Raw genomic sequence first — 17,656 nt, 5'->3', positions numbered from 1 at the left:
AGTCGCTTCTACACATGTCTGGACATGCGTAGAAGCGACTTCCGGTGCCGGCGCCACCTGATTTCCAGTGCCCAAACATGGGTAGCGCGGCACCGGAGGTCGCTTCTACGCATGTCCGGACATGCATAGAAGCGACTTCCGGTGCCGCGCTACCCATGTCTGGGCACCGGAAATCAGGTGGCGCCAGCACCCAAAATGGAGCCTCTGGCAGGTAGGAAATCCGGGGGATTTCTGGGATTTTTTTCCATTCGGGAGAACAGCGGGAAACAGATTAAAATCCAGGGGTTTCCCGCGAAAAACGGGAGACTTGGCAGCTATGCCTCTAACCTAAACATATATTTATAGACCCATTTTTATTTATATTTTTTTTATATTTATAGACCCATTTTTGGACTTTTAATGTGTAATGCTTTATTATGTTTTTATATATGTTGGAAGACACACAAAGTGGCTGGGGCAACCCAGTCAGATAGGCAGGGTAAAATTATTATCCTTATTCTTATTTACCATCTATTTGTATGGTGGCAGTACTGCTGTTGTGACCCACCTTAGATCAGGCTGTGAATGAATCCCAACCCACCAACTGAAAACCATTGCTAGCCTACCTTAATTCACCTACATCAGATAGCCAATGAGTAACATGTGACCAGATATCTCCTGTTCGCTCATTCTTGCAGTGTCTGAATCTCAGACCTCAACTTGAACTCCACCTTGCAGTGAGGTGTCCTTCATGGAGGAAACTCTAGATCACTGACTGCGTCCTGAGGTCTAGCACCTATGTGTCAGACATCAAGATCAGACTGATTGGCCTAAGCTCTTCATTAATATTAAACCATTTGACAGGGTTTGAACATATTGTCACACTTGATTTACAGTGATCAGCTCATGTATAGCTTTGAAGTCTGCCTTGAGATTCTGAGAAAGTTTTTTTCTTAAGAAATGTTCTAGTCAGATCTCAGTCACACAAGTACCACTTCTTACAATGAACAGGCAAACAACATGTGCTAGAGAAACAAACCATGGTTTTTTTGAGTAAGAATGAGACTCAGATATAGCTGCTGAGCCCCATATCCTCATGCACAGAACGTGAACTTACATATTCTTTTTAAAGGTCCTTGGTGACTATTTCTGACACTGCAGTTTCCACACTGACTATCATGCTTCTCACAAAATCATGTCCATATGTCTGGCACCTAAGAAAACTGCTTCAAGGAGAAGGTTTGACAATTCGCTAGGTTTAAGGTCTCTGGAAATGACAATATGTGTCCTCAAGACATTCCTGTGAATAATGAATTGATAAAAATCTGAGTCGTTTTAATCTAAGGGGGAAATTGGCAGCATTTCAGAATAATAACAGAATACAAACACCTAGAGGCCTCATTCAAACTTCAGAACAAAAGGAAAAGCACTACTTTGAGAACACCTAAGAATAACACAATTGGTTCCATTTCAAAGGAATGCGTATGGAAGACAGGAAGTAGGGAAGAATGGGAGACATTCCATATCCTTTTGTGACTTTTATTGTGAAATGCTAAATGACTTAAAAGAAAAAAAGAGGAAGCTTAAAAGTAAAGGTTTCAGAAGTGGGAGGTTATGGTGGAAAGATACACTCCCAGTCAGACTTTGTTGGGCATGCAAATGATCTGCAGCCTAAAGTGAGCATTCAGGTGTTCAGGTGATGTGTCACAGAGGGATACACTAGAACAGAGCACTTTGAAGAATCAGAAATGGAAGGCAGTAGCCATGCTCATATAACAACACATTATATAAAAGTTACATTATTATAAGAACCTTGTTATGTAATCCCAGTCCCGAGTGTTAATTATTTCAGTACTTTCAAGCAGTAAATGTTATAATTAAGACTGTAAAAAAGAGACCAGCTGGTGATTCATGAATCTCATGAGTGGAGAGGAAAGAAAGCATTGCAATTCTATCATTTCTAATTTTGAAAAGAAGAAAAATTATACTTAAAATAATAATAATAAATATACTGTAAGATTAATCTCTGAAAGTTAGAAAATGTCAAATTTTTACTTGCACACACTTAATTTGACCTTTCACTGTGTATTATTTAATTATACTGACACATGGACTTGAAATATTTGTACCTGCAATCTTGCAGGTCGACTTGCCGTGCCAACAAAATATTTATCTATTACTGCCATAATAGAATGTTTTGTAAAATCATAGCTACTGTTGTGTTTCCTCCTAAATGCGAATCTGCTGGAAGTTGGGATACGAAGTTTAAGATCAGCCTGTTAACTACATATCCATATGTAGTTTTAGTCACAGTAATCTTAGCTCTTTCAGCACAAAGGTTAAACATCAAAGCATTAAAATTAAGATTCAAAGGGCAAAATAAATCAGTGCTGCAACTATTTTTATGAACTCCTATTAGGATTCTTTATTTATTCATATTTTCTTCAAATGTTAAACCATGTGATGAACATATGAAATACCAAAGACCAAAATGCCTGTGACTCTAATACCAAAACAATTAAGTGGAGTCAATGAATACGTAATAAAGGAATGTTGTTTGTCAGCCTACCCAGAAAAAGTTGGTGCACTGTAAAATATCCAGGAAAAGGAACTACTGTGTGAAACAAGTATGAATTCATATCTCAATATTAAGCTTATACCTTTGTTGCAAGTTGTGAAACAGAGGATGTAACTTCATTATGAAGAAATGGATCTTTATTGTTAAAATAAAAATAAAAATTATAAACTCTAATCAATTTTCAGTTTCAGAGAGTTCATGAAACTTTTATGATGATTAAGCACTAATTAGAACCACAGATATTTCTATAAATACATAGATTAAATGTCCATAGTTTACTTTCTTCCTTAGAAACTCCTGTTCTTCTATTTAAATTAAACATACACTTCACTTTGCTGGGCACCTTTTCTGCATACAGAGATTCTCTGAAGCAGCAGTAGAGCTGGATAATAATTTTAGGTAGTGTACCTTCTAAAGAATCATTACAAGCCAAATTGGGTAGTGCTATCTAATGGTTAGAGGCCATTAAACGCTCAAAAGCTAAATTCCATATTTAAGTAGTAGCTTTGGTCAACTATTTTCGGTGTTCTCCAATACACACAAAAACTAGTTGGGTGCTGGAACTAGATCCAACTAACTGCTGGTCTTTACACATACAGATAGTGGAACAGCCATTGTTGCTTCTTCATCAAAATTGTCCTTGGTGCAACCTGAAATCTGTTTTGCCCCTAGGTCTTATTATGTCTCTGTAGCATTTCCTGCACTTTGTCCTAAGACTGTTACAGACTGCAGACTTGGGATCATTTACATCACGTCCAGCTGTTCTCGTCTCCCCCCACTATTGCTGTTTTGCTTAATATTCAACTTAAAAAGAGTTATGGGGAACTCAAAAGCTTTCTCACTAGCATCTGGGGAACCAGTTTCCAGCGAAATCTGTGTTCACCAGTGTCCCATAGTTAAGTGATGAAGGAGTATTCCCCTTCACTTAACATGCTAAAAAGATTCCCCAGCAGAAGTTCCCCTTAAGATTCAATAATCCAGACAGCCAGGATGTATCACTTTAAATGGGTGGGTCACTAAGAAATATGGGGAAGGGTCAGTGAAGTAAAGACTAGTAGCCATAAGTAGTTCTGGATGTTTATGCAGCAATTGTGCTTACCACATGATGCTTGGTCTTCAAAAATGACTTTATAGTCATCACAATTTCTAACATAACAACTCTTCTGCAGATTGAAACCACAGCCAATTCAGAATATCCATTAGAACCTTCAAACATGTGTAAGAGCAAATAAATATAGGGAAGAGTTGGGTGCTTACACTGTATCTCAGTTCTTTCATATCTCAACTCAGTCTTAAACTGAGCAACCTTTAACTTAGAAGGTTCTGAAATGGTATACAGAGTATCTCTCATTAAAAGAGCAGTTATCAGTAACAATTTTTCCCTTTCATTGACAACCTCTTAATAGTTGCGCAGATGGAGGATCAAACAGCAGCATACTCTCCAGATGGTGACTGAGGAGTACAAGGCAAACGGCGACTGTAAAATTGTTATCCAAATTTGGCATATGAACAGGAGCCAAAGAAAAATGTTTTCTAAATATGTGGATCTATGCCCAGGTAGCAGTTTTACAAAGGTCTGCTGTCAGTACAGTTTGTATGCAAGCAATAGATGCTGCCATAGCTTTTCTGAATCACCTAGGGGAGTCCTAACCTGCTAAATTAAAGCACCACTATATATTACACACTAGCATTCCAGTTCTAACCATTTCTGTTTTGAAGTGCATTATAATTGATGGAAGTTGCTTCCAAATATATATGCTTCAGATCACAGCCTCCTTTGGTAGGCATTTAAGTAGTACCATTTGTTCCTTGTTCATTATCTCATCCATGTTTAAATACATGTGTAATAAATGGGCTGCAATCAGCTACCACTTTCTCCCTACATCTATAGACTAACGAACCAAGCTTTGGAATAGTGAGCAGTATTCTGATTTAAACAAAATGCAGACACTCCCTTGTATATGAACTTTATGCTACCATATCCAGTATCAAAGATGAAACATCACACCTTTCTGGCTAAACCCATTATTATAATTAATGCAGGTACAAAAGTGTGTAATTCATAGAAAATGTAGCCAGAGGCTCAAAATTGTACAGCACTGTAAAACTAACTTTTCCATTCTATTCCTGGCTTGGCACAACATGAAATGCACTTCAAGTCCTTTTAAAACTACTGGTATCTTCATATCACTATAAAAATATACCTTGATATTTTGCTGATTAGCTAAATATGAGCAGCCAAATGAACCTTCAAAACAAGCTGGACAGCCTTTAGATATAGTGACAGTTATAGTACATAAAATAGAAAATGCTTTCCACTTCACTGTATTGGTTTTTCTGTTAAATGTTTTGTAATGTTCTCCAACAATATTTTTATGAGCATTTGATAGATTTTTATAATAGAGTTTCAATGTAAGTATTTTCTCTATCTAGCTGGTCATTTTTCCTGATCTTATCTAAATAAGAGGCTATTTGTAAAAACTGAAAAGGGTAGATTTCTCTAACATTTCTGCAGCTTGCTCATATGTTTTTATCCAGTTCAGATCTGATAACAATCCATTTTCTTTTGCAATTTGGAAATTTCCTAAATCAAACTTTTCATCTCCAATTACAGTTGTTGTAGATGGTATCTCAGGTGCTAACCTTCACTCATGCTTACCTCGTACTGCTAAACATATACTCACTACAGAGCTTAATAATATCTCCCTTTCCTACCTCATGCTCACAACAATCCTGGGAGGCAGGTTAGGCTGAGAGAAAATGACAGGCTGAAAGTCACTCAGTAAACTTCATGTTCTGAATAACATTGGAAGGACTGCTATTTAACAAAAAAAAAGTCACCGTACACACCCAGTTGAACTACTGAAGAGCAACATTATGCCTAAGAAAAAATAAACAAAGCAAATTGTTACCACTGATCCAGATAAACCCTCCCAAGCTTGCAGAAACATCTCAGGGATACTTCTGATCTACAGTGCCTTTCTATAGCCTCACTTTGGGATAAACACAGATAAATAAACACAGTTAAAAAACTAAATGCTGTATAGGAGACATGTCTTCTGGCAGTTTTTGTTTTTAATGTAAAGCAGCTATAGAGAATTGCATGTTTTAATTGCTTAAACTGGTAAAGGTAAAGGGACCCTTGACAGTTAAGTCCAGTCGCAAACGACTCAGGGGTTGCGGCGCTCATCTTGTTTTACAGGCCGAGGGAGCCGGCATTTGTCTGCTCCACAGACAGTTTTTCTGGGTCATGTGGCCAGCATGACTAAGCCGTTTCTGGTGCAGCGGAAAACCAACACCAGAGCAGCACACAGAAACGCCGTTTACCTTCCTGCCAGAGCTGTACCTTTTAATCTATTTGCACTTTTTGGTGTGCTTTCAAACTGCTAGGTTAGCAGGAGCTGGGACTGAGCAACGGGAACTCACCCCGCGGCGGGGATTCGAACCACCGACCTTCTGATCGGCAAACCCAAAGCTCAGTGGTTTAGACCACAGCGCTTAGGAGAATATATTTAAGCATCCCTATATTGTTTCCTATACTGCTCCTTTATGGGAAGAAAAGCTGCCTAAACCCTTTCTCCCAAATACTATTTTTCTGCAAACAACAAAAACCCTCTCAAAGCTACTGGCTTTTCCATGGGGTCATGGGCATCTTTCCCATTGATGACAGAAAGAGGAGCTTGGGGATTTTGAGTGCAAAATTACCAGGAAAGGAAAAGGTGGAGGACCTCTCTCTCTCTCTCTCTCTCTCTCTCTCTCTCTCTCTCTCTCTCTCTCTCTCTCTCTCTCTCTCTCTTGTTCCTAGCTGAGAAGTAAAGCATAGTAACATATTTTCTAAGAATTACAACAGAAGTAGTTATAAATTACCTCAGGGCGGGGGACGGGTAACTATTTTGAGCACCATATTTTGCAGATTGCCTTTTCACACTAATGGGTATATTTCCTCAAGTAAAATCCATGTAGCTCTCATAAATTTAGTTGCCTGGATCAAGCCTGCTCAACAGGCTGTGCCTGCTTCTAAGACTGAATGCATATTTCCAATAAAAACAAAGCGCTGCAGGAAGTAGTAATAACAATTCAATATGTGGCATTCTTTATCTCAGTCTGAGGTAAGCCACAGAATATGACAACAATAAAATGGCAGGGGCATTATGTTTAGGGAACAGTCTTACCACCGATTAGCAATCCTGTCCACAGCATTCAAGCCAAGTTCCCAGAGTTCTTCCCTATGAGCAATAGTAATCTATATTACTTTCCTTGAAGGAAAACCAGGGTAATGAATCTGTAGCAAATGTAATGGCTGTGAGGAAATTTCAAGCACAGCTAAATATGGAATGTTTCCTGTAGGAACTTTCTGCAAATTACATCAATTCAAGAGATTCATGCATTCTCAGATGCACTTTTGGGCCTCTTGCTCAGAAGCCATTCTAATCTTTCCAACATAAGAAGCAGATCAGTGTTTCCACAGAAATGGTATATTCCTCCATTATAAATTATTGCAGACAGGGAAGGCCCAGGTATGCAACAAAGCTCCCACACACCAATGGATGTGATGGGGAACATTCGGGCTTTGCAGCTATGTTTTCAATGGCCTATTTTTAGCTAGTGCCCTAATGTTAACACATATCTATTAACAGGTTGTATTTCTTTCCCCAAATATTATGAAGATATTAGTTTTTTATCTGTGTATCTAAGATTTAGTTTCCCTTATGCTAGTATGTTTTGGTTATGACAAGAGCTTGAAATTGCCTCTTACTTTTATTTTGAACAGTGTTTTTACTACAGTACTGAACATTTTAGCATTCTTTTGTTAATGAACAGGTAACTAATGGCTGCTTTCTATGCAGTAAAGAAATCCTGATTTAACGCCTTGGCAACAACCTTCCACTTCTGGCAATATAGTGCCAGCACATTCAGCGTGCTTCCAGAGGAATGTGCAAATGCTCTTTTCTTGAGTATTCTGCAAACCCTAAGGTGCTCGAGGGATTAATTCAACAAGCACACAGATCTCTTTTGTATACAGATTACACTCTAGATCTACTTTCCCTCTGCTTCTTTTGTAGTTAAATAATAAACCAGTCTTGTTTGATCATTCACTTTAATAGTTGGGTCTGCACTGAAAAACAAACTGTGGACCCTCATACAACAAGGTCTGGATGTTAAAATTCAAAAGCACACCATTAATCAAGATATAACTGATATCCTTTCCAGTATGTTTCTCTCCTGCACCTTTTCTCTCTTGCACAAATTTATTGGTTGTAAAAATAAAGAATGGATAATCATAAATGGAAACCTGGTTAAGCATTTTAATTTTTTTTAATTTGGTTTAGAAAATTCACAACTCCATGTCTGTCTCATAATGCTTATGCACAGTGGAGTGGGGAGGGGCATTCCTATTAGCAGGGGGAGAATCAGTGGACAGAAGAGTATTACTTAACATGTTTCCGCCTGACAATTCTCACCCGCAATCCCTCCAGTGGACTGCCCCCCCCCGCCTGCCCCCCAGTTCTAAGAGAGAGAGAAAGCCTGTGTGGTAGGAGTTGCATGGGAAAAAATGCAGGCAAATGAAGACTCAAATACTCCTTTCCCACCATTGATTCTTCCTTTTGGATACCCCAGGCCCAGTACTAGCAAATGTATTTGCTGAAGTAATACCAGTATATAGTGTCACACTATGAATCTGTAAGAAAAAGAGTAAGGCAATTCAAACCCTTATATTATGCCATGCCATAGGAATAAAGTATATTTCCTGAAAGAATACAGCATCAGTTCCCATTTTTTGCTTATGACACTTTGGAGCTCCTGTCTCCAAGGAAAGCTTTGCCCAGCCTGGAAGTATTTAAAACAAAAGCCATCTTTGAGCAACCATCCCTAGCTTGAAAAGGGATCTGTGGCCACATTGGTCAATAAATGTGACCACAGTATCTTTTATTGCCTATATTAAGGGACAAGCCTCTGCCTTAGACCACAAATTTCTTACAAACAGTTTTACCACTCACAAAAGGGTGGTTAAGAGGAAGGGATAGTAATTAATCCATCTTAATAAAGCATCTCCTTCCCAGATGCAGGCTTCCCTAAGATCTTAGCAATGGGCCACTACTAGAGCACAGTGCTCAGAAATATTTGATCTTGGGCACAATATCTCATTCTTTCAGCTCACGAAACAACAAGGTCAGCAAAAATGAGAAACTTACTGATAGGGACAGGAGAAAGGGGAGGGCTTACAAAAAAGTGTAGGTCTGAGAGATTAAAACAACTCTCAGATTACAAGCCTGATTGACAGGAATTAAATGAAGCAAAAAGATCAAGTCAAGAATTGTATTTGGATAGCTAATTCTGATGGAGAATTTGGGATATGCACTTAAGAGTTAGAATTTTGGACACTAAGAAGGCATAGCCTCAGGATTATGATAAACATGACAGTGACAGAATTCAGCCTTGAGATAGGGTTCGCCAGAAGCAGGTTTGTCATGCTGGCCACATGACCCGGAAGCTGTCTGCGGACAAACGTTGGCTCCCTCGGCCTATAGAGTGAGATGAGCGCCACAACCCCAGAGTCGGACACGACTGGACCTGATGGTCAGGGGCCCCTTTACCTTTACCAATGCATGTACCAGTAGTTCACATTTGGGTTTCTCTGATTTCAAGAGAATTTATTTACTGGTAATTTCATTTGGATTTTGCCCAAAATGTTACTTTCCCAGTTCAAACAAGTTACTCTATATTCCTTTGTTGCATACTGTATAAAAATCTGACTTCATTATTCTCATTTGATGTATCTTTCTAAAGTACATCTAGAAGCTACTGATCTCCTCCTATATCCTCAGGGACCCTCTTGAAGTTCCTTCAGTTAAAATAAATTGTCAAAATTGTATAAAAAAGACTTTTAAAGTCATTAATTAATATACAGATAAAATTGCATGGCCAACTTATGAAACATTCACTGAGCAGCCATAAGCTGCAATTAATATGAAACATGTCTCTGCACTTCTGCTGCTTAAGTACAACATAATACAAGATCAAAGGAAAACAGGTCAAAGGGAAACATCAATAAAGTTCACTCTTTTTCTATCTTTTTCACTTTCTTTAATTTCAGGGTAGGACAATCAAGCTGGCAGCTCATTCTCAAAGTTCAAAATTAAAGTCTACTTTCAATACTTATTATATTAACTAAATTAAAAAACACACCCTGTCAATGCAAGTATTAGAGTTTGATACATCACTGACAACTTTCACAGGCTGCAGTACACTAGCAGGGACAATCACAGCCTCCCACTCTGTAATATATAAGCAGCTTTAGAAGACACACACACACACACACACACACACTATACAGGAACTCCATTAATATGATTGAATATGAAGGAGCTGGGATGTTTTATTTCGGACCAAACATAATAATAAGGGCTGCAATCCTGCTGGCTCTCTTATTGCTGTGTCTGTAACATTAACTGTTTTGATTAAGTGAATAGCTGAAAAGAAGAAGGGTGCAGTCCTGTGGCCCTGAATGCACAGAAGAGTGTGCTGAGCTTCCCCATAGAAGCCAGTAGCTAGCATAATACTGGGGCATGCAATATAGCATCCAGTTCCTACACTCCAGGACAAGGTATCATGCACCTCCCTTGGGAATATCCAGTATCATGTTCTTCATGGCTCCAGATATGGCTCTGTTCCCATTTTTCCAGGAGTAGCCTGGACAGCAAAGAAGTTCAAAATGCCCCAGAAGAAGCGATAAAAACCTTCACTTGGGGAGTACAATGTGGCTACAATGCTATATGAAACAGCACTGGCAATGATCCAGGAAGGCTATATTAGCTTCTATGGGGTGTCTCCATAAGATCTTTTGTGCATCCAGGGCCAGCAGGAGTATACCCTTCATTTTTTATTTTATTATACCAATCAAAACAGCTTATACTCTCCAAAATGATGCATTAGGAGATCTACTGCAAATCCAAAATACAATCCATACCAATTTATCAACTCTGCCTTTTAACTACACTTTCCCCCCTGCAACACACACTCTCAGCTGCTTTTTAACCATATTTAAGGAGACAGGAACTTGACTAGTTTGACCCTTAGTCCTCACGTGTCCATTTTGGCACGGTAAATAGTTGCTTTTACCCCATCAGAATGCTTTTCTACGACATTCATTGTTGATGTTATATTAAAATGATATGGCAAAATCCCCCAGTGATTGTGATTCTATGTAACAGAAGATTTGGCAATGGCTTCAGGTGAAAATCATGGAGTAAAGCAGATTCTGAATACATAAAAGAAAAACTGTGCAGCCATGATGTAGAGGAGACCATTAAAAACCTTCTTGCTACCCCAAGATCCCAGATATTAGATAGGTTTGTGAAATATGTTTCCTCAAATTATTTGGCAACATGTATGATTTCACATCAAGCACCTATGAGGGGAAGCAGAGCATAATATCAGTTGATAAAACAGAAGTTATTGATACTGGGTAAAGTTTCATTTTCCCATTTTTTTCAGAAATAGCTCACTAATGCACAACTAGCAAAGAGGATGACCTCTGGAGCTACGATGCACAGTAGGTTTCATGACATTCCTTTGTCTCACACAGGCTTTAGGGTGACCTGTAAACTTTGTCCAAAGTTTGTACACATTTGGTCAGGTTTGGCATCAGGATATGTCATGTGATAGAAGATGGCAACCATGTCATGGGCTGGAGGAGTAAGACTGCTACACATCAAAAAATGAAAAAGCTGAGTCTCACTAGTTGCTAGTTTGCTATTACGGTAGGAAGAAATCTCCTGATTGAGTAGAGGGGAAAGGTCCACATATTTTGGCTGGGATTAGTAGTCAGCCATTTCTAGTAGTCAGTTAACCATTGATTCCAGAAGCAAATGAGTCTCAAGCTGCATTTTTTTGTACCTACTATCCAATGAGGAGGTTAAGGTTGGCAGGTTGAGTCCTTGTTACCGTTCACAGTAGTAGCTCTCTGTTGGTCTTTGGAAGCCAAGCAGACAGCTCTCCGTGTTATTGGCATTATTATAGCACTTATTACTGGCTTAGTTACTGAATGTTTTGAACATTAATCTGCTATTCAAAAATGTACTTATTATAGAACCTAGTAATGGAAAACTTTTTTAACAAAAATGCCGAAGCAGACCAAAGCAAACAATTTTGAAAGTACAACTGTAATAGAATCCAATCCCACCCAACTCTGCCCATCTCTGAATCCAAGGAGAAGGGGAGCAACATGCACTCTCCCATTTCTACCTCCTCCACACTGCAACACAGCCCAATTTAAGATAAACTTCTGATCAACCTAAATCCAAGCACTTTACTGTAACCAAGTTGTGGATTAGCCAGCAAAACAGGCAAGCTGCTTTATTACCTTTTTATCAACAAATCCAAATCATATTCTTCATGAACAATTACATACAACATACATTCAGGACATTATTATTGTGGTCACAACTGTCTAAGACAAGAAGCTTGGAATTACAAAGAGCGAGTACTAGCTGTTAGTGAACTAACTGTGCATTAGGATGCCTTGCGTACTTGATTTCACAACTTCTGTGGCATCTCAGGCTTGTAGAGCCAGGACAGCAGTTCTCTTTGCAGTTTATCTGCAGGTTGATCCTCTGCATGTTTATTCAGAAATAAGTCTCACAGAGTTCAGTGAGTCTAATTCCTAAGTAAATGTGCATAGGACTGCAGTCCTAGTAAAGGGAATTTGCTCAGCAGCAAATAAGCATTCTGACGCACCTCTAGTCCTATGTAGAATGTGGGTGGAGTTGTAGATATGAGGAAAAGTAAAACATTGTGGAAGTTGGATAGAGAATATCTAAATTTGGATGTGCATTTAGATTCATATCCTATTTGCACCCACAGTTCCTGATCTAACAAGTGATATGTAGTAGAAGTCTACACATGATGGCTCTTCTTATCTGAATTGGGGTGAGAATGTGCAGGCCACCAATTCAGTCTCCAAGTTGTTCACTTGTCTTTATCCTGTTTCCTGATTACCGGTATGAGTATTTTACAAGGATTTTTCTTTTTAAAGCAGGTCAAAATGTGAAGTGCTGGAACTGAGACCTAAATGGTTGGATTCAGAGTCGGATAAATATTTCTTAATTCTACATATTTCTTAATTTATTTCCCTCCTCTTTCACACCCTTCTGTTTAAAAGGTAAACTGTAACAATAAATGCTTTCAGTAGACTATAGTGCTGATACGGAACTTGCATTTTTACAAAAAGGTAAAAGATACTTTAAACGTAAAGGAAACTTGAGACAAAACTACTTACATATTTCAAACATAAACAACTGTTAAAATGCAAGGAGATTCCATCTCAAATCTTAAGCCTCTTTGCTTTAGTTATAATCATAAGGATTTTCAACAGAATCATGAGAATTTTCAGCAGACCAGAATGCACTACTCTTTTTTGCTATGTTTAACTGAGCTTGTGCCTTCGCTGACTATGCCTAAGGATGAAGACAGAGACGAAAGAGAGTGGCCTGAAGTATGAAGCCACTGGAGTCCTAACACTGCTGAGCATGAAGTTTTAGGGAGAGACTGACACCAGCTTCCCAGAGGGTATGTACAAAACAGCAGTGGTTCATACCAGTTCCTCCTGGCCACAAGACTCATTATTAAGGCATCCAAGGGGAATGGAAAGTGATTACTCATAATGCCAGATCAGAGATAAAAATGCCAAGATTCTGGCATGGGTAAAAAGGGGTGGCAGAAGGAGGAGAGATAATAGACTGTCCTACAAAACTGAAGGAAAGGTGACAGACGCCAGGGCTGCAAAGGTACTAAAAATACGAAGATGCACAGAGTCGGCAGTCTGGTGCCTTTTACCTGTGCTGAGAAGGTAGCTGCTGGTGTCGCTGGAGGTGGGGACTGGCTCTCTTCTTCCTCCGGAGAATCATCCAGGAGAACTTTGCCGCTCTTGTTGAGTTTCCACATTATTAGAGGGTGGGGAGGAGAAGAGAGGGATGTGGGGAGGGGGAGGGGAGGGGAGGAGGAAGAGGAAGAGGTGTAGCAGACAGGCGACTCTGGTCTTATTTATTCCTGAGAGAGTAGAGGAAAAGAAAGAGGGTTATTTTTCTAATTTTTTTTAAAGGAGATGACTTTGCTCTTCAGCTCAACAAGCCCTTCTTGAGAGAAAATGAGCTTTCACAGAGACACATGGCCCAGGAAAGAGGATCCCAATGCGAGATAGACATGGGCAGGTGCAACAAACGGGCTTACAAGGTGCGAGAAAGTGGGGGAACACAACCCCTTCCCTGTGCAGGCACTGCACCCCACTAAAAAAACACCCACACCATTAGACTTCCCCTGCCTTAAAAATACTGGGGGCCCAAGTTTGATCCCCTCAAGCAAGAAGTGCAGCAACCTCTCCAATGTGGCTGTGATGCGGGCAGGGGGTGGGGGTGGGGATTGGGATGCACTCTGTACGTGCTCAGGGGGGGGGGGGAACCAAAGAGCCCGAAACAAAACGCGTTTTACGTGGCGAGGTCCGGAAGGAGCCCCGATGCCGGAATGAGGGGTTTGGAGGAGGCACCGAGTGTGGGGCGCTGAGTCCTAACCCCACGGCCACGCCTCCCCTTCCTCCTCTCCGGTGGGGAAGAGAGGCGGTAGTAGGAGCTCCTCAGCCTGAGAGGGCGCCGCTGTTTGAGAGTTGAGGGGAGAGGATGGGAGGGAAAGAAGGAAGGAAGGAGGAGAAGGCCTGGCCGGGGCTGCCTTGCCACCTCTCTTCCCCGCCCCGCTCGCCTCACCTGTGACCTTCCTTCGCGGCCGTCCCAGCCGCCACCAGTACCGCAGCTGCAGCAGCAGCAGCACGGAACCTCCGAGCGGCCGCTGTCATGTCTGCGGCTGACTGGGCGGCGCGAGGGGAGCGAGAGCCGTTGGGGTGGCGGGCGAGGGAGGGAGGGAGCGAGGGAGGGCGTTCGAGCAGGCTTGCTTCGTCGCCATGGCAACCGCTGGGCCTGGTGGAAGGAGGTGAAGCCTGCCTGCAAACCGGAGCTGGTCCTCGTCCTCGTCCTCCTCCTCTTCGTCTGTCAACAAATGCGGGGCGCCGGTGTGTTTAAATATATATATTTAAGTCGACGCATCTTCTTCCCCTCCCCCCACCCCACACACAGAGGCATAGGTGCCAACTCCTAGGGCCCGAGGTTTCTTTTGACCTCCTCAAAGTTGATTGCCGCCTAATTGTGATCCAGTATGTAAGGTGGCGGTTACCTCCCCCCCCCCCAATATTTCACTCAAGTTGACACTCCGGCACACACCCCTTCTCCCCTCATACACGGGGTTCCAACTTGAATGAAATATTGGGGGGGGCAGGGCAGGTCAGCCCCGCCTTACCTAATCGATCACATGACAGGGCACATACACAATGCAATGCCTATCAAAAAATGGGGGTGGGGGTGGGGGTGGGGGTGGGGGTGGGACCCAGCCCCGGGTGGGACCCAGCCCCCTCAAATATTTTATTATCCCCCCTCAGTCCCTAGGAGTTGCCTCCTATGCACACACAGTCCAGTACCAGTATCTCTGCCACGAGCATCACTCCCCTTCTGACTCACACAACCAGGAGCACAGGGCTCACTTAGCTCATTCAGCAGCACCTCCCAATTACACTCTTTCTTTCTCTACTCTCCCCCCCCCAACAACATTGTGCATATATCCCACCTACAGGTTCACACAACGCCGCCCCCTCCCCTCCACCCAGCTCCTCCAGAGGAGCTCGATGCGTGTCTCGAACTTGTGAGTGAGCAGGGACACATCACTTGGTTTGACACAAGTCTGTTTACGCGAAGAGAAAAGGAGGGGGCGTGCGCACATAACACACACACACACACACACATGTGCACACGGACAAGAAGTCCCGTGGCATGTGAAAAGGGCGTCACACACTTGGTGTGGCAGGAGTCAGGGTGCGTTTTTGTAGACTGCTCATAAACAGTGCTGGATTTATGTATAAGCTAAACAAGCTAAAGCTTAGGACCCCACTTTCTTGGGATCCCCCCAAAAAATAAGAGGGGGGGGGAAGCCTGGATGTACATTTCCAAAATATAAGAGAAAAAAACAAATAAAATAAAACCTATACATACAGCAACAGTGGCATATGGCTTTAGATACCTATTAGGTCCATAAATTACCATGTAGCATATATTCAACACAAAAAACAGCGACAATTTGTTGCTGACAAAGGACAGGTGGACATATAAAGGGCCCCATTACCTTCAGTAGCTTAGGGCCTCATCAAACCTAAATCTGGCCCTGCACATTGCACACAGACAAGATGTCCAGTGGCATGTGAAAAGGGCGTCGCACGCTTGGTGTGGCAGGAGCCAGGCTGCGTTTTTGTAGACTCTGCTCATGAATCAAAGAGCCAGCCTACAAGGTCTGCCACAAGGCTGCTTGGGGTTATTTGTTCTGCAAGAAACTAAAACGCAGCTCCTCCCAAAGTTGTTACCCCCCCCCATGGACCAAAGGGGCATTGAAGGTGTTTTGTCTGGTCCGTCACTGTTTATCCATCCCATGAGTTCCCGTACAAGCTAGGACAGCTCCCATGGTGATCCATTTTCCATTTGCTAATTTTTTATATATATAAACATAAAAAACATACAGGGTAAAAAAGTAGCTTGTATTTAAGCTCATTATCAGCCCTGAATCCAACTAATTTCCAGCAAATACAGAAATATCTTACCCACTTAGTAAGCGTCACAACAAATTAAAAAGATAAGTAATATATTTGATGAATGTGGTTTCTCTGTTCAGTAATTAATGTATGTTGACCACTTGGGGGAAGGTGCCCTGCTGTAACTGTGTGTAGCTTATAAATTGTTCAGCTACTGCAACATTATAAAGTTTGTTGCTCCGTTCACCTAGTGATGGTGGGTTTTTTTTATGTACCTAACATTACAAGGCTGTGCAACTGTTATAATACTGAAATTAATTCCTGTTTCTATGATAGTACACTTTAGGTTAATATGAAGATAACTGGGTCATACAGTAACCGACTTCTAATTATCTTTTCTACAGATTGTGTAATTTCTCCATTTAAAAAATCCTGTGCATAGTCACTGGTTTACTCCAAATGCAAAAAAAAAAAAAGGTTTCAACTGCTTTACTAATTTTAAAAACCTATACCCCACATTCAGGTGATTTTATGAAACAAAAAAGGATATTTTTTCCAACCATTTCAGCCAGATTTAAGCCATTGTAATTACTTTTATAACTCCAGCTCTTAACTCTCTGAACTAGAAATTGCTGAAATACAATTTATTAGTATGTTTGATCAACTTTACTTAGGTCTTAATTGAGATAGTTATTTTTTTCCCCCTCTTTTGTAGCAGGTGTTCAAACAGCATGACAAAGTTAGGAACATTACATTATTATTTGTTATTGCTGTTAGGAAAAGTCATTTCTTAAAAATCCGGGATACACTTAATCTTACATCAAACTGTCACAGACTGCACATCTTGCATTTCATGGCTATTTGGCCAACTCTTTACAATGTATAACTTTGTGTATCTCTCTCTATCTCTCTCTCTCTCTCTCTCTCTCTCTGTGTGTGTGTGTGTGTGTATAAAACACACTATACATATCAAGTGACCTCTGCTCTAGTGCACAAAGGCTTATGCTGCAACTAAGTTATAAGACTTTGCTATTTTTGCTAAGCTAAAACAGACTAATAAGGTTACTCCTCTGAAAGTTTGTTTTATTTATTTTATTGACTGTATTTTTCGTGTGTTAGACTATATTTCCCCCCAATTTTTTCGAGTTTAAAATGGGGGTGTGTGTGTCATCTTATACATGGATAGTGCATATGGAGGATTTCTTTATTTGGAGTCCCAAAAAATAGGAGGCGTTTTATACATGGGGGCCTGTTATACATGGAAAAATACGGTAGTTAGTTAATTTTCTTTTTTTCTACCTCCCTATTGGATTCTGCCACACAACGTGGCTGCTTCAGTGTGCCTTGTGGGCAGGCCAGCCCTGGGGGTTGCCCTGTAATAATATTTTGGGGTATGATCATAGGAAGCTTTCTTATATTATATCACTCCACTGGTCCATTTAGCTCAGCACTGTCTATGCTAACTTGGCAGCAGCTCCTCA

At 40.9% G+C, this 17,656-nt stretch overlaps 1 protein-coding gene across 2 annotated transcripts in view; it reads right to left on the bottom strand.

Annotated features, from left to right (window-relative positions):
- TDRP (testis development related protein) overlaps positions 1-14,416 on the bottom strand; it is a 28,367-nt gene extending 13,951 nt beyond the window's left edge. Inside the window, exons 1-2 of one of the 2 annotated variants that reach the window (XM_035109939.3) lie at positions 14,045-14,416; positions 13,394-13,606 (exon numbers count right to left, since the gene is read on the bottom strand). In XM_035109939.3, the coding sequence (XP_034965830.2) occupies positions 13,394-13,501 (108 nt within the window). In that variant the 5' untranslated portion in view covers positions 13,502-13,606; positions 14,045-14,416. The remainder of the gene's footprint in view (positions 1-13,393; positions 13,607-14,044) is intronic. The other variant, XM_035109937.3, reaches the window with a different exon arrangement.
- Between the last annotated feature and the right edge of the window lie 3,240 nt (positions 14,417-17,656).

This window comes from Zootoca vivipara, chromosome 3, assembly GCF_965207765.1.
Source record: "Zootoca vivipara chromosome 3, rZooViv2.hap1.1, whole genome shotgun sequence".
Lineage (NCBI taxonomy): Eukaryota > Metazoa > Chordata > Lepidosauria > Squamata > Lacertidae > Zootoca > Zootoca vivipara.
The sequence above is the reverse complement of the archived record's forward strand: the minus strand, read 5'-3'. Positions and strand labels throughout refer to the sequence as shown.